This window comes from Bombus pyrosoma, linkage group LG8, assembly GCF_014825855.1.
Source record: "Bombus pyrosoma isolate SC7728 linkage group LG8, ASM1482585v1, whole genome shotgun sequence".
NCBI lineage: Eukaryota > Metazoa > Arthropoda > Insecta > Hymenoptera > Apidae > Bombus > Bombus pyrosoma.
Window position 1 is genome coordinate 9028109 of NC_057777.1, and position 24497 is coordinate 9052605.

The 24497-nt window shown below is 34.0% G+C and overlaps 1 protein-coding gene across 11 annotated transcripts in view; it reads right to left on the reverse strand.

The window, feature by feature from the left end:
• Positions 1-8469: 8469 nt before the first annotated feature.
• Positions 8470-24497, reverse strand: part of LOC122570433 (protein unc-13 homolog 4B) — a 38803-nt gene continuing 22775 nt past the window's right edge. For 10 of the 11 annotated variants that reach the window (XM_043732740.1, XM_043732736.1, XM_043732730.1 and 7 more), the window contains 16 exons: positions 17751-17915; positions 17484-17662; positions 17007-17051; positions 16763-16922; positions 15847-16370; positions 15065-15211; positions 14840-14977; positions 14572-14760; positions 14193-14487; positions 13432-13790; positions 12992-13181; positions 12532-12838; positions 11635-11715; positions 10621-10744; positions 9871-10064; positions 8470-9773 (listed from right to left, as the gene is read on the reverse strand). In XM_043732740.1, coding sequence (XP_043588675.1) covers positions 9679-9773; positions 9871-10064; positions 10621-10744; positions 11635-11715; positions 12532-12838; positions 12992-13181; positions 13432-13790; positions 14193-14487; positions 14572-14760; positions 14840-14977; positions 15065-15211; positions 15847-16370; positions 16763-16922; positions 17007-17051; positions 17484-17662; positions 17751-17915 — 3192 coding nt within the window. In that variant the 3' untranslated portion in view covers positions 8470-9678. The remainder of the gene's footprint in view (positions 9774-9870; positions 10065-10620; positions 10745-11634; positions 11716-12531; positions 12839-12991; positions 13182-13431; positions 13791-14192; positions 14488-14571; positions 14761-14839; positions 14978-15064; positions 15212-15846; positions 16371-16762; positions 16923-17006; positions 17052-17483; positions 17663-17750; positions 17916-24497) is intronic. The other variant, XM_043732731.1, reaches the window with a different exon arrangement.

Sequence of the window (24497 nt, forward strand, 5' to 3'; positions counted from 1 at the left end):
GACGAACCAGTATCATTTATAAAACTTTGTCTGATCGTCAATTGAGCCTCTTAGGAACGAAAAATTGTTTTTGTAAATTTCTCAACATTAACTGTGTAAGGTTCTTAACGTTGTAAAGTAAATAAATTTTATTACGTATGAAACATGAGTAATGTTAAATTCCCAATTTTACTTCTATAAGTTCACCTATCACAAAAGGGCATAAATAACAGTATATACCAAGGTAAATGTTAGAAAGTAATGTTTTTAACTCATTTTACCCGCTTTTTAATCATCAATCACATTAAAGAAAAAATAGCTAAGAATTAAAGAAAACATCTGTTCCACCTGTATAATCGATATTTAATATATCTTATTATTATCCTTGAAGGATTTGTATATTATTAAACAATTTCTATATGTGCACTTTTACTTACATTTTACTACAATGACGAAAAAGTCGTAGGTATAATAATTAGTTGATTTTCAGGTGATTTTAGCATTTAGGTACAGCATATGTCTGTTGAATAACGCCCTTATCTACTTGAATCGCTTGACTCGGTCAAATGTTCTCTATTTTTATGATTGCGTCAAAGAAGAATTTTTTGGAAAGTTCATAGTGAAATATAGCCAAAATTTGAAGATGTTATTTTATTCATCAGTAAATTCTTAACAAATATCAAGCATCTTATATAAACTTCTTATTGAAATATGTAACATCCTCCTTTCTTTTTGAAAAACGAGAATCTTTCTGTTGATCAATACCAGATATTTTCTCTGATTGTTATATAGATGTCCAATCGAAACCTGCATTTGGCCAGTAATTTTTTTGTAAAAGTACGCGACGAATACAGAGAATAGAATAAAATAAATCCAGCGACGAAAATGAACTTTCCGAACAATTCAATATATCATGTACCTTCATTTACGGTGGCGTGGTACGGACCACGATGACGCTTATGCTAATTCCAAGGGCTGTTGAATGAGCTGCTTAGGGGTGTGAGTCCACGAATTGTTCGTGCGGATCTTCGTGTCAGCGTCTCGTCACTGTCACGCCGGATTAAAATCCGGTTCTCGATTCGCGCGTACCTCTCAATGAAAATAATAACTGACGCTCCAATAGGCTTCGGATCTCTCTTTGTCGCCGGGAATCCTTTCATTTCGGCAGCGAAACTGCGCACTAAGAGCGTCAGATTAAAAGTTTTTCATTGAACGTATCAACACGCGTTGCATTGGAACCTGGACTTCGTAGCGTGTTTCATTACTGGCCGGATTCGATTCACCCGATACTAAAAAACGAAAAAAAAAAAAAAAAAAAAGGAACGTACGGAGTAAAATCTTTTTGTACTTGTGTCTTTAGTACTTCTTGTCGGGTTTCGTTTCTATACTATACATAATGATCTTTCACCAAGTTGCATCAATAGTTTTTTCATTTTATATCATGACTAGGCGATATCGGGTGCATTTATCGTATCTGTACATTGTACATGTTCACGGAGGAAAAGAATGAATTTTACTTAACATAGAGGGGTTTATAAATTAATCGCTTAAAAGATTCCTGAAACTTTTTATATTATTACAAATCTCCAAGCGCTTAAACGTGAAATCGTCTCTGCACCGTGGAGCGTTGTTTTTCGACAATTGTTTTCACAGAAATGGCGCTCCACACAGGTGCCGATAATAGCACAGCTCTTGCGTACATCTCTGCGTCGTTTTTTTTCTATTCACGCGACAGCGCAACGTCGCAGTTAAACAACGGTAAATTGGCCAAACAACTACTCATTTTTCTCGTCGCGCCCGTTGAATCTCTTTTTCCACGAGCAAACATTATGCATACGTGTTGCGTGTGTAATTACAAGGCTCAAAATTGCATGACGTGATACGATGAAATTACAAAAACAACAAAAAAAAAGGGGAGAGCGAGTGAGAGAAGAGAGAAGAAAAAATAGGATGAAGACGAGGAGGATATGGCAAAGGGCAGGGAAAAGGGAGAAAAGAGAGAGGATGTAACCGGCGGTTGCCGCATCGTCGTAAATAGCCGGTGTCCCGCTGCTTTAAAGTCGTTTTAGATTGCACGTTTCGAAACGATTGTTATCGGTCAACAGTCATCATTGGTCAGTTTACATAGCCGCCTCGTATCGATCGACATTCCCGGTAATTACGTATTGTCTGTAGAACGCTGCCGTGTCGCTATTATGCGCTCGCATACACACGTATATAGTATATCACATATACATACACATTGGCGGATACGTATGCAAACACGCACACAAACACCTTACAAAGACTTCAGTTCGCGTGTGTCACGACGCGACGGTTCCGTGAAACGTGTCACAAACACGTTCCACGTTGCCAATAAAATGGCGTTCGCCGCAGGAAGAGGCGACCGAGTTAGATACTTTCCTGGATACAGCTAAAAAATTGGTCGCTCACTGTGCGCGGCATTCAGTTTGATTTGCGACCACTCGTTTCTCTGTACCAGTGTTTTCCGACGCGGATAGATGGACTGACTTCCGCTGATTTTTGTAGGTTAGGTATCCTGGTCCAAACAGCCATGGACTTCTTCGAAATTTGGATATTCGCAGGGAAATATGCTTCGAACGATTTACTTTTGGAACAATACTTTAGCAATCGATAATATTAGTAAATTAATAAGTCACAAGTTGTAGATTAGGTTCAGTCTCCTGTTTTATGATTTTACAATTCTGTGTCGAATAGGATAATTAGATAATTTGTAATTTATAAACTTTGATTTCTAAATTTATCTTAGTCTGTTAATTATCCTGACGTATTGTTATACAAGAGAGTTTGTTAGTACTGGTAGTTTGTGACTCGTAAACTTTCACTAATACGACTTACCTGTGAAAAAGAACCATCGTGTCTTATTCTTTAAACATTTCAGGAAATACAGAGTTACAAATTCCAGCATTTTTGGATATTTTATCTAATCCTGTAAAGACCAGTTAGGTTATTTAGGTTTATTAATTAATGGGTAAATGTTGTTATATCTTGTAATAAGTAGAATAATTCGAATGTCTTCGGCTTTAAAGACGAGCATCTTTCTCGTGTTTTTAAAGGGAAAGCTTCGATATTTCCAGTATTAGAGTAAACAGTAATAAAATATTAATAAAGTTGAAAGGAAGATTAATCGTTATTAATAAAATAAACCAAAAATACCAATGAGAAAAAGGTTGCTATTTCTAGCGTGAAAACTAAATATTTTTACTAAAATAACAGGATATTTAAATTCCTCTTTAAGGATATTTCCCTCATTTACGAGTACCTACTTGACATCAAATATTCATTTTTATCACATTATACATTTTATTTTACAAACTCGCTGTCTCTATTGCTTTGATGGACATAGTACTTATCTAATACAGAGACGAATTCATTGAATTATGAAGTATCTCGGATGGTTGATATCAAATCAAGAACTTTGTTCATTTCCCTGGCACTGAAATAACATGGATAAAAAATGATGCAAACAGGTTTATACAATGTAATCCATCAAAAAAGGAACGTTATCTAAAGTTCTGTTTAACGTCGTTAAATTGTCCCTAGCTAATAGCGAAAACAGACATCCAGTGGAAGCGACCGTTCTATGGCTATCGCGTTTCTTCGTCACTGTAATTACGAGTTTATCTGCACGTCTCGAGCTCCTTAATTGTCTCATATTTGTACTACTGCATCTACGTCCGTACACACTGTTATGCAATATCGGTGTGTGGCAAACAAAACGTGTGTAAATAACGGAGATCCAACGAGAAATATACTCTGTTCAGAGAATTTTCTTATTCCTCGGAACACCGCGTATCCGCCATGCAAATTTTACTCAGCGATTCATCGTCGTTTCTCCGAGAGATTATTTATCGTGGAAGATTGCACCGTGACGTTCCTGACATACTTTATTATTGTTTCGCGTATCAGATCTGAAGGTAGCCGAGCATACGACTTATCTGCGCCGTATCGTGTACCGGGTAGAAAAATGTCGTGGCAAGGAACTCGATATACATGTATATCTCCGTTTCATCATGCACCGGTAAAAACAGCGATCTCCTATCGCTTCGTTCGTCGCGAAGTTCCTCGATCGAACGGGGTTGAAAAAACGCAAAAGTGATTAGAGCCGATAAAATCCTTATCAAATGCGAACAACGTCATTTTCAGTAGCCTATGTATGTACTGTAAACTAAATCAAGATCCGACTCGAATGTATACAAGATTTCCAATTGATCGCGTGAAAAGCTACTTGATATAACTGGATCCGTTACACGCGAGTCCAGCGGCTACCGACTGTCAATTACGAGAAAAAATTGATGACTAACGACCAGATAAAAGCGGTAGTGCATTCCAAATCATGTCCTGTGTATATCGTTCTAACGATCTCTCTGAACACCTGACAAAACACTCCTTCAATATCGTTCACGATATGACCGAACATAATTCGTGTCAATATTTTCGAGGAATTTCAAGTGGTCAAAATGATTGCAAGCGGGTAGCAACGTGATTTCTAGAAAAAACACTGTATGCATGAATATATATCGCCAGAGATATTCCTCTGGCTGTCTACGCCGAAAAGTTCCGCGTAATAATCCGAGGTTATCTCCGGCGACCGAAAAGTTTCGTTTAAGGACACTCTGTCGCGACGAAACTTCGCATTCCGTTACAGGAGGCGGCTCCTCCGCGAAAGTGGCAACCCGTTTTTTTCCTTCTTTTCTCCTTTTTTTTCTGCACAGGCACACGATCTTCGTTTTTAGAAGCTTCCCTTTGAGCCACGGGTGAGGTTATGCATGACAAAAAGGGTCCTTCGTCTCCGACGGTGCACCGAAAATTTTAATAAACATCGAGACAAGAAAGTATCCGGTGCATCGTCGAGTCATGGACAGGGGCGGAAAGTTAACGTGGCGCGGAGTTTCGTCTTGAGTTATTAATAATGATATTTATGTAAAGTGTGTACCTCGTATCTCTTATATAACGGCGCAGTTTTATCCTTTTATGTTTGTTTGTGATTGTGTTCACAGATTCACAGATCTGTACATTACCTTAATGTCAGAATAAAAATATTAGGAGGAAATCTAAAGCTATTTATTACGTCATTTTATGCTTTGAAATATTAAAAATATTTTTATCCTAATAGTATTTAATACCAAATAATATAATTTATTGTTTTCTAGGACAATTTTTCTTCATTTTCCGTAAATTCTTCAGATATTAGATCTTTCCATGTTTAAAAATATTTTATTATTTATTACATATTATTTTCTAAAATTGTTTCAAACCCTTGCCGACGTTAAGATATTTTCTTTGAGATTTTTTAAGATTTGATCCTAAATTATTACGTTACTCCTTTGAAATCCTTCATTTTACTAGGTTTTTCCTTTATATCATTTTGTAGTTACTGGATTAAATAAAAATCTATCGATATCTGGTCTCAAGGATAAATTTCATAACTTTTCATTATTCTCTTGAAGATATCTTATCTACATTGCAACTGTAGATTATTACAACAATAGGAGGGAATTTCCTTCCGATTCGTGATTACTGATCATGTCTGTACTAAACTACATTATTTGTAATTTTTCCAATTGCTAAATTTAGACAGTTATCGTTTGATTTTTGTTTAAAAATACAAAGTGCACAAAACAAGGTACAATGATGTGACATGTACTTCCATATTGTGATGCATTCAAATTTTATTCAGTGTATACTCATACGTACTTTGCCTATATATACACATACGTACGTAAAATAATCCCGCAAGCTTCCTTCTTTTCTCTGAAGATTTTATTATTCGCACAATTTGCTTGATCACAAAACCGAATGATATCTAATTTTGTAACTTTTGAGGGATGGTCCTTTTGGAACGTAATCGTAGTACCGGCACGGAGCAAACTCAATCGGAGTAATATGAAATCAATTGTAAGGCAATTAAAGCGGAGAGCCATCGTTGCTTCGCGCATAAAACTTCCGAAACTCGATCGAAAAGTGAGCGCCGGTTATTGCGCTCTGTTTGCATTGTCCGCGGCGGGCCGCATTCATTTGAATTTTAAACAGTTTTTCCGATCTTTCTTTAAAACGATGCCATAGATTTCATTATATGCAATTACTGGGGTCCAGCGTCGCAGTTCGAATGAGGCACAGTGTCTATGCTATCGACGTGATCATTAAGGGGAACCTTTGTTTGCGTATTTTAATTAATACGCCAAAAGGCAAACCTCATTTTACTTCTATTAACGTGTACCCGATCCTCCGAGCATATTCCTCGTTATATATTTTTTGCAGAGTATCCTATTAATAAAGTTGTCGTATCCATTTTCTGTAACATTTCGATTGGAAAGGAACCTTTACATATTATACGTCTAAAGATCACACGCGAAAGACACGATAAGTCTGTCGATTTTCTAATTTTTATGTCACTTGGCAAGACTACTATCGATAATTTTAATATGCTCAAGAATAGACGGATAACAAAAGCAGATATTTAATCCTAGGATAAATGAAAATATAGTTTGGATAATGTGAAACTCATTGAGATAGATATACATACACATAGTGTATTGAATTTTAAAATTATGTACATTAAAAGATGAAGGTGTATGACCTATCATCGTCCTCCCCTATAGCCTTCGCATCTTCTTTTTTTTCTCTTTTCGTTTTCTGTGATACATATGTATAGAAAAGATAAAAAGGAGAAGGGGAAATGGAGCTATAATAGAAAATTGCAATATTAGTTCGCATTGCGTGCACTTGTAGCTGTAAGAGTTACCTAGATGACTTTCTGCACGCCACTGAATCATCAACGCAAAGGGCCATGATAACGAGATAACGTGTTACGAAATAGAGTCAATTAAGTAATCCGAGTTACACGCATTTGCCACGCAATATTGGGTTTTCAACATGATTCTTGTTTGGAAAAATAACACTGGGTTAGTTATCACTAAGGGAAGTCATACATTTATTCATGATCGTTAAATCTTGTCATTTGACCCATTAACCGTCTACATTGCGCTAGCGCAATATATCACATTTGTAATCTTTTCTCAGGCAATCTACATTATTGAATTCTGTTTCTCAATATCGAGCATTTGCTTAAATATCTTTTCCGTCACATCCTGTACCTTACGATTTTCTAAAGTTCGAAAATATTGACGTGTTTATAGCATTATGATAAACTTCATTCATCATGATAAACTTCATCATTTAATTCTTAATTCTTTTCTCAATCGCAGGAATTCCTTTTGTGTTTCTGAAATATTTATTACTCTTAAAAGATTTCTCTATTGTGACAGGACAATAAATAAGCTGCTTTATCTATATTTTTTGATAATGTTGTGTTTACAGAATTTGTATGTATTTATTAAAAAATATTAAAGAATCATTTAAAATTTCAGATATTATATATATATAACCATTGAATACATAAGGAATATTTAGTTAACATTTAAGGTTTTTCATTAAAATCATTTTATCATAAAATAAATTCTCCATGTGATATGTTTGAAAGAAAAGTTATACAAGATAAAATTAAGATTAACGTAACAAAAAACGGTATAATCTCGAGTAAAGTTCGTTTTCGATATTTCAGCTCCCTCTTCCAGTCTTCGATAATGACGCATTGTGGTACTAGCCTATTTCCTGAACATCAGTATCGGTAACGTGATCGCGAAGTGGTAAGATAAAAATTGAATTGTGTACTGAAAAGAAAACCGCAATCAATCTATTCACAATAGACACACAATCGTATCATGATTTTAAATAAACCTATCACTTAACTCGATTGATAAACAGAAATATATGTATCTTCTATGATAACGACAACCTATTCATTATCAAATAAAATTTTTTAGAAAGAACATGAAATTTTGTATTTTGAAAGACTCGAAGATAATGAGCGAAATAAAATAAATCATTTTGATCAAATCTATTATTTAAATGAATTGATAAACACAAATAAATCCTTCGTTATAATCTATCCATTACAAACTAAAATAGAAAAGAACGTGAAAAATTTTATTTTAACGAAACTTAAATACATTGATACAAAGAAAATAAATATTTTTAATTAGAATACGAACTATATATATATATTATAATACATAAGGAACTGGAGAATATTTCTAAAAAATTGGGATGAACGTATTTTATATCGGGGATCTTTGTTGAGATCTGTATGAGCAGCGGATGATATAGTAGGCTTCTGTAGTGCAACAAATGAAATTTTAACATTTCTGCGAACGGAATTCAAGAGAATAATCGATTCCAACTGCGTTGCCGAGCACGCAAACTGAATAAAATGCATGTAATTTTAAGCAAAACGCATTCCACGTAGACAGGAACGAGGAACGAGAAAACATTAACCACGCGCACAGCGTGGAATTCCTTTCGTAAATAACAGATGAATTTAATAATAACTTGTTACAATTCGAGAAATTAATCGGATATTATAGAATTTTTAAGCAGCCCTCACGAAAATAACAATGTTCGTGTTAATATGTTTTAATAATTTATTCAACGTTCATTACATTTCGTAACTTTGAGTTGCTTCGCGTACAAATATAGATAATATTTAAAACAATAGTATTATGATTACTCTTTGTCTATTCCGCGAATAAAATAACTTCCTGAACTAATAACATAATTAATTTCCCCCAATTTGAATAACGCATAATAAAAAATGTTGAAAAAGTTTCATTTTATATAATATTTTGTAAACTTCGTGATATTCTGCGGAATATCATGAAGCATAGTTTGATAAACAAAGAGTACTCAGAATCTCTCGATAACAAATTTCTCGACCGCGATTTCCTTCTGAATTAATCGATTCGACAAAGATAATAATACTAGATAAAACATATACTTTCGTTATACATACATCGTAAACAACATCGTATAAAACATACTATATGCGTTCGATTCATAGTAGCAATTCTATCTACACGTATGTTACAAACATCATTTTGATTTTTTCTTATTCGATAGTTTTCTTGCCAGAAACTTTTTTGATTCGTATTTATTGCAATTACGTGTATTTTGGACTTAATGGTAAATAGCAATATTGCTCGTAAGTAGTACTTACTCAGCCTTACAGTTTTCCTAATCTTGAAATGCGACGTTTCGTGTCTCGCGAAGGAAAATACATTTGACGTTTGATATTCGAAGCGATACACAGCCTAGAAATGGGTATTAGCTGTTAAAAACAGCGTACCTATACTTATGAAAACTTTATAAAAATAGTTCATTATTTCTTTGCATTCTGTTCCTCATGGACTAGCTAATTTATTTAATTTTATATGATAAAATGATCAACGCATCGGCTCATGAACAATTAGAAATATTGATTTTAGTAAATTACAAAATTTGTAGCTGTTAACGTAATATTTAAAATAACAAAAATCCTTTAAGTAACTTTATATGTCTGATGTTGAAGATTTTTAGAAATGCTTGTTACGTATCGAGTTTTCTTGTGAAATGGCTTGAGATAAATTAATTACAAAAATAGTGACGATGTAAAATTGTCTTAAACTTTAGTAATAAAACAATTTAACGATTCACGTATTAAGTTAGATTACGTATCTCGTAAAATTAACAATTCCTTCATTTTTATTCATTTAGTAGCATCAGTTCGATATTCGGAACGTTGCTTCGTTGTCGTATGACATAGAAAATAATTTCAATCGCTTTTCCTACGAGTGATAACGATTATTTTCGTTCAGCCTTAGAACTGAGCTTCGATAAGAACTCTGTCGCCTGATTGTCTCCCTTTCTGTGTTCTAACGCTTGAATTACGTCCGTACCTGAACATAGAACAACAATCAAAATGTAAGAGATAAAAGTAGATTAGATAAAGGCAATTAGTTAGTTATGATTAGAGGAAAAGCAAAGAAAACCTACTTTTCCTTGTAGGACGTGAAAGATTCAAGTGAATTTGGTCGAGAGACTCAATTCCTCGATCTGGTCCCGTTTCAGGAATTTCGCTGAATGGTAGGAAAGCCTCTGCCATGAATCTCGATCGAAGAAAATCTTTGTCCTTTAGTTCGAAAACTACGATTGCGTTTTCTGTGGCTCTTTGTTCGCTTGTTAGAGGTCTGAAAGTATTTATATTGGTTAAATCGGAAATTTTGGAAATGAATAACATTTTGGAGAATAATAATATGGTGTTTTTGAAATGTTATAAAATTAGGCGAAAGGTGGTCTGTTATGGAAAAGGAAGTAAAATATATAAAAATTAAAATTTCTCTATCCAAAGTTTACTTTTCATTTACAAACGTACTTACATATTGTATTACCAAAATGTCAGATTGATATTAGAACGTTTGATCTTTTTCCTGTCTTTCGACAAACTGTATATCATCTATGTAAGTAAGATTCTCAAAATCGATATTCTTGAAAAATAAGCTACGGATGAAGAAATTTAACTTTATAGTTTTGATTTATTTTTGCATAGAGAATCAATTCTTCTCTGTTTATATAATATTTTCATCCACAATCTATATCTTGTTTGTGTATTCAATTCTCTTAATATTTCTACGTATTATACATACATCTATTATGAATAGATATAATATAATATTTACATATAATATTTGTAACGTTTCCAATGATCTATTCTCTATCGAAAAAGAAAGGTTGACTATTACTCACATGTTGAAAATTTCGTCGTACAGCGGATAGAGGTTTTCCTTTTGCACATGCGTTTTAGGCAATTTTACGTCGGCGAACTTTTCCTCCGGAAGTAGCTTCACCTTCACATATGAATCGCAACTACCTGGAAGATAGACAGAACAGTATTTTCAAGCTGTTCTTTCGAAACACCAGAAAGACCCCGATATAGGCTCATGCACGATGAAAGGTGACTGTCTGTATTCTTGATAGGTCGTTTGTCTATGAGGTTCCACAATGTCAACAACATTTAATATATTAAGTCGCTGCATAAATTTTCTCCGTCGTTTCGTTCATATAAACACGCTATCAATGTCATAATAAATATAATGTCGCTATGTAAATCGACATAAACTATTCTCACTAGTCCATTCAAATCCGTCAATAATCATCTACTCAGAAGGATTTTTATTAGGTTGATGACAAAGTAATATCGGTTTCTGAAGATAAGAAGACAAGTTGACAAGAAAAACAGTTTCAAATAGACAATTTACGATAAAATCATTTTATGAGAATGGTGTTTCGTATTTATAAGATAGTATTTATGAAATAAAGATATAAGGTAACATTTACGCGGATAATTGTCGTAAATGGAATTTGTAAATCTACTCTGATGAACATACACAGAATTTATGCAGCAATTTAATATGACATAACAAACGAAAGAACACACATTTTACAACGGTTAAGCATTCATTAAATAACTTTTATATTATTTGTTATGTTTGGAACCTTATAGAAGTTTGCATCACTCGTGATCAATTCCATGTTTCTAACATAGGGAAATTATTCGATATGCTAAAATACTCGTACATTCTCTAGCTACAAATACATAGTAACAGAAAATGTAATATAACAGTTTGGTCAGCCGTGTTCATGCAAATCTGGAAGTCTAATTGTCGCGAGGGCAGGCATGAGAGATTCTAATTTTAACAGTGATGAGGAAGAGCGTGTCTTTTTTTTTATTTCTTTATCTGACATCCACGATTTACATACTTGTCTTCCCTTCTTTCAGTCTTTGTTTAGATTTTGTATGAAGCTTGTGCTTGAGAGTAGACACCTTGCCTACCAAATCGCCTACAAAATCGAAAGAAAAGATCATTCTCTTTGTCGCGAACCACCCGCTCATTCCCGTAACCGATTTACAGTGAAACAAGCAAACGTTAACGAGCTACAAAATGAAAATCTAAGTTCAATTTACGTTGATGATGGAGCTTTGCGTTTTGTATATCGACGTGTGCAATTCTGCTTCTCTTTGATGGTTCAGTATAACGTATTGAGTGAGGCTCATAAAAAAACTGATGCGATTATCATTTTTTAATTAAACGGTTTTGTCAAATTTCTGAAAGAAATTCTCTTAATAAATTTCTTTTTCTAACTAAATAAAGAAATAAAAGGTACTTGACCTATGTACAGTTAATTTTGTAGATAACAAGTTATAAATATTACAGTAAAGAATTTTTCATGAATTAATTACGTTTGCTTTGTAATTTTTAAATGCACATTATAGTTTTCTATGTATTCCGTCTATAGATAATGAATATATCATCGGTAACAATTATCTATAGCATTAACTTTTCTACGAATAAATCATTCAATATTTTTATACATTCTATATGATACATATGCGACAATTGATTTGCTAAAATATTTGGTTATCAAAAAGACGTCGTCCAGTAGAAACAATATTTAAGTTTCAAATCAAACTCTTTCGTATTCTATGAATTCCAAAGATAATCGCACTTTTCGTTTCATCAGAACCACACGTAGAAATTAAAAGGTGTATAATAAACTATGTCTAGCCTAAGATCTTATTTTTAGCATTCATGCCTTAAATTGTAATTTCGAATTCAAATGTTCTTTAGAAAATAATGTCAATTTTTCTTCTCTTACCGTTACTGTCGACCGGTCGTAATTTCCTCGCGTTCAATATCTGAATGTTTAACGAATTATCCACGAACTGCGCCTTCACGGTGATCTGTCCGTACTCGGATTCTTCCAACTCGTTCTGTTCCTTTATTCGTTCCTGATGGTAACGATGTATCAGCTCAGCTGTCTCCAGGCCGTGGAGCTCCAGAAGGTGTTCGATCTTTTCCAGAACTTTCACGTTCGCTGTCTCGTCAGCTCCGACGTTAAAATATCGAATGAGAGTATGCAGAGTGCGATGGAGGTTCGAATAAAACGATGGTGGCCTTCTTCTCTGTAATGCAAAGATTTTCAGCTTTCATACTTTTTCGATACGCAAATTACTAAAACGCATTTTCTTGCCATTTATATAAGAGTAAGATTGTTTAAAGAGGGAAAAATAATTGGAGAAAATAATAAAAGAATGACGAAGAATAGTTTCTAGTACCTCTAGGTTATTATGTACTAATTGATATAAGCTTTCCGATAACGTGTCCCAAATAACATGCAAGATCCTCTCAAAATTGTCTTCATTAAGATGATCGTGCAACGTCGATAAGTTACTATCAAGATATTGTAGAAGTCGATCCATGGTATTGCTGGTCGTGTCTATCAACTCTGCCCCCTCCATTAGATACCTTTATCCAAATTATAAAGGTAACAATTAATGAGAAATTAAATATAGTAGAACCTCATTTAATGGAACGAAATTTTAGTTAAATTTTTTTAATTAAATCCATTTATATGTGAACGTGAACTATGGACGTAAAATATGTATGGAACGTAAAATAATAGACAGGGAGAAAAATTACCGAATCTATGAACCGTTTATCCTATAAGTTTCGATAATTGGGATTACACAAAATGTGAAAAGTTTGCTATAGTTACCTGTTCATGGCAGGCGACATCTTATCCGCGACGACTTGTAAAAGTTCTATAATCTTGTTTTTAACAGTGTCAGTGGCATTATCGATGATCAGCTGAAGCGTCTGTTTACATCTGTCTGCGTCTTCTTGGGTTTTCTTTTCCGCTAGCTCATCCACGATGTTCTGAAGTCCTAGATCATTGGCTAATGGCGCAATTGACGTTCTAATGTAATCGATATTATTGATCGCGAAACACCACGCCGTTGATACAGAAAACTTCCTTTCGTACACGCTACTTTCTGACAACTGTTCCAATTCCGTGGTCAATTCCGCTTTCTTCGCCATTTTATCTGCGTATGCGATAGAACATTTGCAGATATCCTAAAAATATGTAATGCGATATATTTTTCAGGAAATAGAAATATTTTCAAAGTTTGTACTTTTCTTTCATTAATAGCTATACTAAGATACAATTAACTCGTACAGTTGAGGACTTTTCTGAGAAATGAGTCTGCAGGTCTATGGTATATTACGTATATAGGTATCAAATGTATTTTCCATAGTAGAATTATCATGAAATTTTTATTTCGTAATAAGAAAGAGGAAGTTTGAATCACTTCTCACGAATATAGGTAACATTAAAAAATTAGAGCTAGGACTGCCAGTACAATTTAATATGGATTTTGAATTATATCTGGATCTTAAGATATACACGCATGTAGCAAAATAAGAAATAAATATTCGAAAATTTTTCGATCAAAAAGTCGTTCTTTATGGACTTACGTCTATAATTTTGGCAATGAAAGTGTAGGAGCCTTCCGTGTCCGGCCATGCAAGTTGTGTCCAAAAGACTTTGATTTGGTAGAATATCGTTAATGTATCCACGGCACTTGAGCTGTACTGAACGGTGTTATCGACTGCTTGCAACGTGTCAAACTCCACGGCTCTGTCTATTCGTTTCAGGGCCTTGTACACCGCTATATCGAGCCAATGTGCCACACCAGCTCTAAACCAGTTGTAGTAAGTCTGTACTTTCATCCCTTCCAGCTGTCCTTCGGCGCATAGCACTTGACCAAGGCTAAAAAGATTATATTTTTTAGTTACTTCTGAATATTAGAATATTGGCAGCTAAAAATTATATACAGAGTACATAACGACTTACATAACGTATCTCTGCAACGCAAGATACAGTTCGAATAAGGTCGTTCCCAGATTTAATTCCACATCGGCGTTTTCAATTTCAATTCTCTTCAACCTGCCGCAGACATCTTCTATAACAATCATACATATATCACTGATCCTCTTCTCGTACATCATATACAGACATCTTGCATAAGGAAAATTAATTCGTCTGAAATTACAATGAAATTAATTTCAAACAATATTCAACATCATGCTTAAATTCTGTCGAAAAGATTTTTAATTCTCACTTGATAAACAGCTTATCGTAATTATCAATAGCATTTTGTAAATCTGCTCTAACAAGTTGAATCACTTTGATGTGATACTTCAGCGCATCTTCGTCCGATTCATTTTCCGGGAAATTATTATTCAATATATGGTCAAACCTAAAATACCATAGAAATAAAATGTGTAATTATTTAATTCGCTATTTATAAATGTTAATGTTTTCTTAAGATTGTACAAACGCTCACCATTCGATACCACCCTGTTCAACAGTGTACTCCAAAGCTTGAAGGACACTTAGTGTCTCGTCAGGGTCTGGAAACCAGGGATACATTTTTGCAGGGAATAGATTAATGTCTTCAGGCACTTTAAGGGACGAAATCGACGACAGAATTCTAATGAAACAGAAAAATTCGCTTTGGAAACCTCGAATATTGACTGTTTACATAAACTTTTGAACACAAATACTGTAATGTCTTCGCTAGCTGATTATTGCTATTCTCTTAAAATATTTGATTTCTATGTTTAACTTAATTTCTTATTCTTTACAATAGTACACGCTTGTAATTTCTTAGATTATCTGATAATTTTATTTCTTAAAATCATATTAATTGAAGCTCTTAAAATTCTCATTTAGATTGTGATAATAAAGTATAAATTTAATCTCTTTGTATAAACGAGTATTCTGTAAGAATTGTTTCAACAGATTTTGAATCGATTTTACGTGAAGTATTACGTGAGATATTACGTAAGGTTCTGGTTAACAATCTTAGAGCATCTTCTATTTCTAGTAAAACTTTAACATTTTACGTAGATTATGTATTAAACTTTTTCCAATTTGCAGTTAATATAGCAACTGTTCTAAAATTTTTAAACTGGATCTCTACTTTACTCGCATTCAATGCAAACGAAATACACCAATTCTTTAGAATTCTATTTTCCTTGATAGTTGATCAGATACGATCCCAAACTACGACCAGCTAACACGGAAATTCTGTACTTAGGATTCACATAGTTTATTAATAATCACCCTAAAATCGCGGACAACTGTGTCATGGCGTTCTTGTCTCCAATCGTGAGCCTCCTGATCTTGCGAATACTGTTCAGACACGAGTATAATAACTTCTTCGTGGCGTCCCAAAATAATCTTGTTTCGTCTACCGAGAAAAGACCATTTTCCATGGGCCTCAGAAGGTCGATCGCTAATTTATTGAAGACAATAAAGTTTAACGGGTGTTCTTGATGGATCCTTGAATATTCTATCCATTGTGCTAACGTCACGTTTCTGGCTAGTAAACCACGTTGAGCACTGTGCTGAAGAAGAAGAACTTCCGCTGGCGCTGACCATCGACCGCACCAACAGTATTTCTCTATTTTCTGGGTCTCTATTTCGTATAACAATAGCACCCTGATCAGGTGTCTGTACTCTTGTGCGGCCACCTGTGCATTGTGCTCGGCGCTGAAGGCCAGCCTTAGTTTCACTACACCACGTCGTTTTGATTTGTTCTTCTTCTCGAGGGAATACCACATTGTGTGGCCTGTTGTTGGTATGTCCTGATATTGAACGAGAAATCAATCTTAGTAGACTCATAGATTGTTAATGCATTAATAAGAATTGATATGTTATGAAAAATTTATCTATAGTGGACTTTAATGTAAATTATCTGAAGGATTTTCTAAGGAATATAATAGTTCTGTGAAACGAAATAGTTCTTGATCCGTGATTAAACGAAGATTAAAAGCTTCTTACGATCTGAATTCTAGCTAACATTTTTTTAGCGAGTAGTTTCTGATTTAAAAAAGAAAGTAAGTAAAACTCCTATATATTCAGGGCTCTGGACTACTGATAGTTAAACTAGATTTTTAGCGATAAATCAGAGGATGAATTTAAGCAAACTGAGAGTAGAAGTTAAATAATGACAGGGATGTTTGATTATTTTATGTACCTTCAAAGGTATCCTACAGCGACCGATAAATTCGTTATCATGGCAACCAGTAGTGGCAGTAACAGCAATTTCCTTCGCTAGTTTTACCAATCCTCGAACACCCTTCACGTCTTTTACTTTACTCATTTTTTCAGGAACTGTTTCAGCAGCGTCAAAATCCCTTTAAATCGAGGAATAAAAATATAATATCTAAACATATTGTTAACAAATTTTACTCCAATTACAGTCTTCGTTATAAACTTACCACACTTCTAGATACAGTACGTCGTTTTCTGGGTCCTCTAGAGGGCTACAAGAAATCATGATTGAAGTTATATTACAATTTATGCATCACAGTGCCGAAATTTAATCTAACAGATTCTAATACCATATATTATATTTTACCCAAACTTAATTTTGTATACTTTATTGACCTATGAATTAAAATGAATTAAAATATTTGATTATTTAATTATGAAAATAACGATAATAATGTAATATGTATAATGCTAATATTAATTTAATTATTACAATACATGATTAGCGTCCAACTTCTCAAAAAAGGAATCACGTATATCCGCAGGATTATTTATCATAAAAAAATGGAATGAATAATCGTAAATTTCTAGTACTTTTAATAAATATGCCTTCTGGTCGATTCATATAACGAAAAAAGTGTGATTCTTGTCAAGCAACATATTCTCAAACTTCGCTTTAAACAAACATACGTCTGTCAACTCACAGTTCGAAGTGTTCTTCCCACACTGGGCTCAGTGTGGATGTTTTCACGGCAGTGTTGTACCTCCTCGTGGGAGCAGATTCGAGGTAAAGGGCGCAGAAAGGGTCGCTTTTACCATTAGAATCTTTCGACACAAGTTCTTTGGCTTCGATCACTTCGACGTTCAAATGCATTTCCGGTGGCTATATAAATTATAAATAAGTGACTTACAATTTTATAATTTGTTGAAATATTGACATTTGGAATTGGAATTGGCGACGAAATTCTTACCTCCATGTTTTTCGTCTCGTGCAAAACCCTCTCGTGCATATCGTTGTCGACTTTGAACGCATTTTGAAGGTAGTTCAACAGAGTTTCCAATTCACACTCTTTAGAAACATCGTAACCGACTTGGTGTTGGGTCATGAACACCAAAGCAGCATAGAGCTCCTCTATCTATAGTAATATCAAACGTTCTAAACTAAGGTCAAAGATATAACTATTAACAAAGGAATGGGCGGGACACAATATTTTAATATCTAGATACTCGGTGCAAAAAGATAAAATGTGACTTCTTCTTTCCTTATGGTATAATCATTGTATGTAACAATAATAAAAAATCCTTTTACTAAACATTGATAATATTCGTTTTCTCTCTATTACTGTCACTAAATGGCATAATTATTCTTTATCACTTGATACATGATTATCCATTGCAGCTGACATATGTAATATAATATTATCTATAATATTCCACAAAACATAGCACTGATACCTGAATGAAACTACATATTACACAATCTAATAAAATGGGACACGTTTCTATCGAATCTTTTGTAAAAAATAAATTAATAAGTTACACAAGTATTTACTTAGTTCTGTAAATAGAAGGGCAATTACTTCTCAAACGTATCGTAAACATCTGCAAATAACCTTCAATTGGTTTACAAATGTTGATAATTAAATAATGTAAGAACAATGTGCAATCGATTTACGTCACACATAATTGTACCATCTGCTAGTCACAAGACGCGTTGATAAGAGACAGCGAGGAGATTTTAGCTGCTAGTCGTTTGTCGAAGCATCGCTCGTGGTACGATATACTCACAGTTCAAAGTTCTTTAGCCGGAGCATTAAACGCATGCTTCAATCGAGCAAATGATTGGCAACGAACAGATACGTATTGTGTGAACAATTTTGTTTACTTTTTATTAGTGGCACCTTCAAATATTCAGATATAGTTAACTAATGAACTGCGCATAAGTTCAAAACACTCTATTTTCACCATTCTTCTTTTTACATGCAGAGATTTTTATGTAATGAATTTAAAATCCAACTGTTTAATTTAACAAATATATTATGCAATAAAATTTATAGGAAGATTTGCAAGGTTGAAAACTTTGCAAAATTTAAAGCTTCTTATTGCTTCTAAAAAGCTTTTATTCTACGTTATGATATTTATTAAGATTTACAAAATTGCGAGGCTCATACAAGTTTACAGATCCTCGTTGCAAGTTGGAAGTTTATCATACATCAAAATTGTTTGTTGCAAATTAATGTGAATTTCACATTTCGCTAATTGATATAAAAATATATTATATAAGATTAGCGTTGACCTTTGTTGACATGGAATTATACTTATGTACCTATTTATTAGTATTACACCACTTTTATTATAATTATCTGTGTGTGATATATTTTTTTAGTATATCAAGTTAGTAATTCTACTGTCAAACATTGTGAAATTTGTATGATACATTATATCATATCAACCACAAAATTTTCGATACGTATGACATATCACCATCGTATTTAATATTTCTATCAACAAACCGAAATCTTCACCGAATAGACTCACCGTCATAGCCTGGAGCAGAGTATTGGTTCTGCGCTCGATTTCCGCTTTGGGCACGCCACGGAAAGTGTTCCTTCCCCGATTCAGAGTGGCCACCCCCAGGGGTGGGTTGGTGCTCACCATTTTCTTATTTTTCAGCACTATACTATCTCATCTCGTTAAACTTCACTTCTAGATGACTTTCGAAGAACAAAACCAATACCACATATCACGACATGCTACACTTTTATACATTCAACATCTGATGTAAACATCGATTCGTCCGAGCTTTCTGTGCACCGTCTGTTCGAAGAAAATCTTTCATTCATTGCCACGACTAACTGTCAAGGTTTCCTCCTAAACGATGTCGAAACACGATTTCGAAAGAACGAACAAACTGTCAGCCAAGAACAATATAGTTTATGCACTGACACTCGATCAAGATCTCACTTCCTCTTATTGACACTTTCATCTTTGAATTAGAATGACCACTCGCTGTACAGATGGTACAGATTTATAATCACGTACTGATTGGGATAAGGTACAAATGAATATTATAAAGAGATTACGGATATTTATGCATTTACAGGGAATTTGAAAATACAGACGTGTACAGAACACAAAAATATATAAAATATTCGATATATTATGAAATTCTTGCGACGTTACATTACGTTATAATTTATAACGAATGTTTTTAATATGTAAGTTCTGAAAATCTTACAATCTTGTAAAATCCTAATGTCCAGTCGTAATGTGGGACGCAAGCTTCTTCAATTTTTAATAATAAATCTGTTATGATATTTAGTAGGTTCCAATTTAGATTCAATTTCTTCAATGAAATGAAAATATGAAATTGCGTAAAAATCTGTAGTCTAATAATTATATGTAAATTCTCGAAGAATGACGAAGTATTTACTATTCTATTTTGGGTTGAGATGATTTTGGTAGAATAGGAGGGTCGATAGGGATGCTCGAGGATCGGCAAAGTTTCGAAAGTGCTGCACACACGACGAGTATCGAACTGCTCTAAAAAGCAAGAATCGTAGCGTATGCTAGTACATTGTTGGCCGATGATGAACTTCGGCGACCGCGACCTTTGTTATCGGTGCTACGTATATTTATTCGGGCGCGCTTATGCAGTATGCATAATCGAAGAGGAGTATCTAGTCCAACTTACGAGAACGTGGACATTGTTTGAAGAAAGGCAAAGATAATATAGAAGTACGGATAATGGAATATCAATGGCTTTTTTGTGTTTAGAAGATTTTGCAAATCCGAATTTATCGAATTTATCAATACGTTCTAAATGGCTGAGATAAATAAACAGCATAACATATATTGATAAAATTAATTACTTGAAAAACGAAATCGTGGAACATTAACGAACATTGACGAAGACTTCGAAGCATAGAATTTGTATTATCTCCTTGCCTTTGAAAGATTTTGCAAACATAGGACGAGTAAGTAGTAACAGAAATAAGTATTATAAACGATGGAATAAAAAAAATATGTACTCATTGAATTGAGATAGCTTCCTTCCTATTCTTTCGAAGTCGGTATAACAAAATTCGATTATTCGCTGGAAATTAACTAAACAGATAGATGGATAGTTTTATTTCAATCTAGTGGCCTTAAAATAAATCTTGATTTACAAATTTTTGGAGACTAACTGCATATCTGTAGTTTGGTTTCGAAATCAAAGATTAATTCGGATATTAGTTTTAGTTACCAATGGTATATGATGAAATTTATGGAGGAACTCTGTGATGCTTCTCACGGCATTGACCTAATTTCAGTATGTAGAGCGGCTAAATTTGTCCATTTAATTAATTACTCAGCGAAATGGAGAGTTACAAATGCACCTTCCTGTTTAGAAAGTGGTTCGGAAGTGGTATGACCAGACAAAAGAATAATTAAAACTTGTGCTGAATAACGATGGTCGCCTTGAATTTAAATCTCAGTCTATACATAATTTATTGTTATTTCTATTGTTATTTGTAACTTCTAAATGTATCATTCATGAACTTTCTATCAATGTTTCATGAAATCTCGATGAATTCTTTATGGAACTGTTCATCATCAATCATAATTCATTCATTCATCAATCATAAAATCTAATCTCATTTCAGTAGATGTTTCATATTTTTGAAATATTTTTATATTTAGCGCAGTTAATTTATATTTATTCTTCAATAAGCCGTCTGTATAATCAAATGGAGTTACTTATAGAAGACTTCATATATTTTTAGTTTTACTTCAAGTAACTTATTCCAATAAACCGTTCCATATCTTTAGAACTGATTCATACGCAAAAAGTGAATATCAGAATTTTTCAGCCTCTGAAATTTTTCCATTTTTTTTTATTTTATGAGATTTCTACTTAATCTTCCAGATACCATTTTTATAATAATCCAATCAAATTTATTTCTTATAAAGGGCTATTATAAAACTATTTATTAAATTTCAGTCCAAGGAAGTTATTCCAAGAAATTGTTCTATATGATTAGTTCAACTAATTCATATTTAATAATTCGATATTACAAACATTCAGCTTAATTTATATTTAATCTTCGATAGATCATTGCCAGGCAATCGAATTTATTATTTATAGAAAGCTATTGATGTTATTTCGAGCATTATTAGGAATTACCTTAAAATTAACCATTTATAATGCGATAAACAAAAAAATGTTTCTACCACGGAGAGTTAACAATTTTTTATCAGGAGTTTTTCGCTAAGTTTATATTTAATCTTCACCTCATCATTCTCAGTCCGCAATCCGGTAACGCAGAATCTACTCTGATACCACTTATATTCCACATTTTTCTGGATTTTCCATTGCGTAAGCATCACTTGTAAATCATTCGTTCTGCTTGTCTTGTAGCAGACAAATTTCTAAGGTTACTCTTTTTTTAGCGCGTTCCTCTCGATCGACCTCTTGAAAAGAACGTCGTCAACGCGACGACTTCTGACCAAAATAGTTGTTTCTCCTTTGCTACTTACAGAGAATCGTTCATCGTGATAGTTTCAAAATCTTTTTCAATCATCAAATTGAATTATCTAACTTCTTCTTCGATGTAGTAAAAAGACTTGGTAAATCGACCAAGATACTTCGTCGTTGGCTTAAACAGAGAAGAGTCTCTTTGAAACTGATTATATCTAATGAAACGGAGGAATATAAGAGAAAGATAGAAAATCCGTTTGGACCAGCGACTCTCTGCGAATCAGAAAAACTGGGCCATAGCCTTTAACATCGTCGCATACTAGTGGTTGCCAAGACCGATTGACTCTGACAATGAGATTCCATTTATTTGTACGCGTTTTCTTCGCCTAACATTGGCCCTTTTGGCTTGATCGAGCCTTAGAGCGGGAATAATATTTGTTTTACTGACTTAGATGCTATTGATTAATGATATTATGTGCTATTTGCGGATTAAATGTCTGTGTATAATATACAGTTAAATATATTTAAATATATTTAATAACATAGGTAATATTTCCGTTTTTATCTCCACAGTAAACCAACTATACGAATACTTTTGACTCCTTGTATCTCAAAATCCAATTAAATATATACAGGTAAAGGGCGATATTTAGAGGGTGAAGTAGCGCTCTATTTTGTTTCTACGTTTCTAATCGTGTTCGTAAGAATACAAATTTACATAAAGATCCGCAGTTTAATTACAACGTTACGCAGTTTGAAAGACGTTACAAGAAAATTTCAATATATCTAAATAATATAAATTCGATTAATACGATTAAAATTTTCTTGGGACCACAGAACGAATCCAGGAGGTCATCGACAGAAGCCAATCATTAAATAAAAAGGGAGAGCAATTTACTTTCCCATTCAAATTACAATTCAATTTGAAACGGAACAAAGATGCACGACATTTGCTCGCGGTCTTACATTTCTTTCGCCCATTTCTCTACACCGCGCACGGCGGCAATTTAAATACCGAAGATCTGGCGTACTCATTGGTCGCTCGGTTAACTGGCTGACCAATGGAAAACGCGAAAACAAGACAATGAATCTGCACAAAGGGAAACTATGCCGTATCCTGTTTGAGGCGACCCACGGGACAAGTGCAACCACAATGCGTATTCGTGTGTTCGCACAATTGCGCCCAATGAAAATTGATATACCACGGCAATTAGCTCATTGACCGGAGGAGGCACGCGTAGATAGTCTACGACGCCGACGTCGACGTTCCCGTCCTTCGTGGCCAGGCCCGATTTTCACGATGCATTATGCAAGTTCGTCTAAATTCGACCGCCCACGTACCAGCCGGATTTATTTTGCTACGGGAACAGGAATTAATTTCGGAGACGGATGCCTCTAGGTCGTTTCGCTGAACCATGAATGATTTTTATTGCTATCTAATGTTGGCGGAATGTTACGAATTATCGTTAATTACAAAGATTTTTCAGGGAAATGTTAACAATTTTGAGCGCAGAAATGAATAAGAATTCGTGTAAAGCGTTTTGGTAAATCGAATCGCGCTCGTTACGCCAAATCGCGAATGATTTTTGTTGCTAACGTTGGTGGAATGTTATCGTTAATTCCAAAGATTTTTAACAATTTTTAAAGCAGGAACGAATGAGAATTTATGTAAAGCGTTCTGGTAAATCGAATCGCGCTCGTTTCGCCGAATTGTGAATAATTTTTGTTCCCCAATGCCGGTGGAAAGTTTAAGACAATCTTTAATTGCAAAGGTTTTCCAGAGAAGTCTCGGAAATTTTGAAAACGGTAGAAAATAAGAATTCGTGTAAAGTTTTGGCAAACTGAATCGACTTCGTATTGCACCGAATCGGGTTTATTTTTTGATGCTATTGCATGTTTCGAAAGTACACACTGTCTGCGGAAAGCTTGACCTCAGCATGAATTTTAAAGAGGGGTATGCAAAACATTTAGCAACAACCTTTTAAAACAGTTGTCGATTGACAACGAATTTCAAATTTCGTATCAAAGGTTCTTGATCGTCGACATCAAAGTTATTACGCGTTTGAGCAAACGGCCGAAAAGTTCACTGGGAAATTGGAAATTTTCTGACGGCGAAAAAGATGTGCTTCGAGCTACACAATTGAGTTTAGTCTGAGAATCCACTGATTCTCTAATTATAACATGAAAATTCCAAGATACATATATATATATAAATATCTAGATATAATAAATATATAAATAATTATGTAATTATATA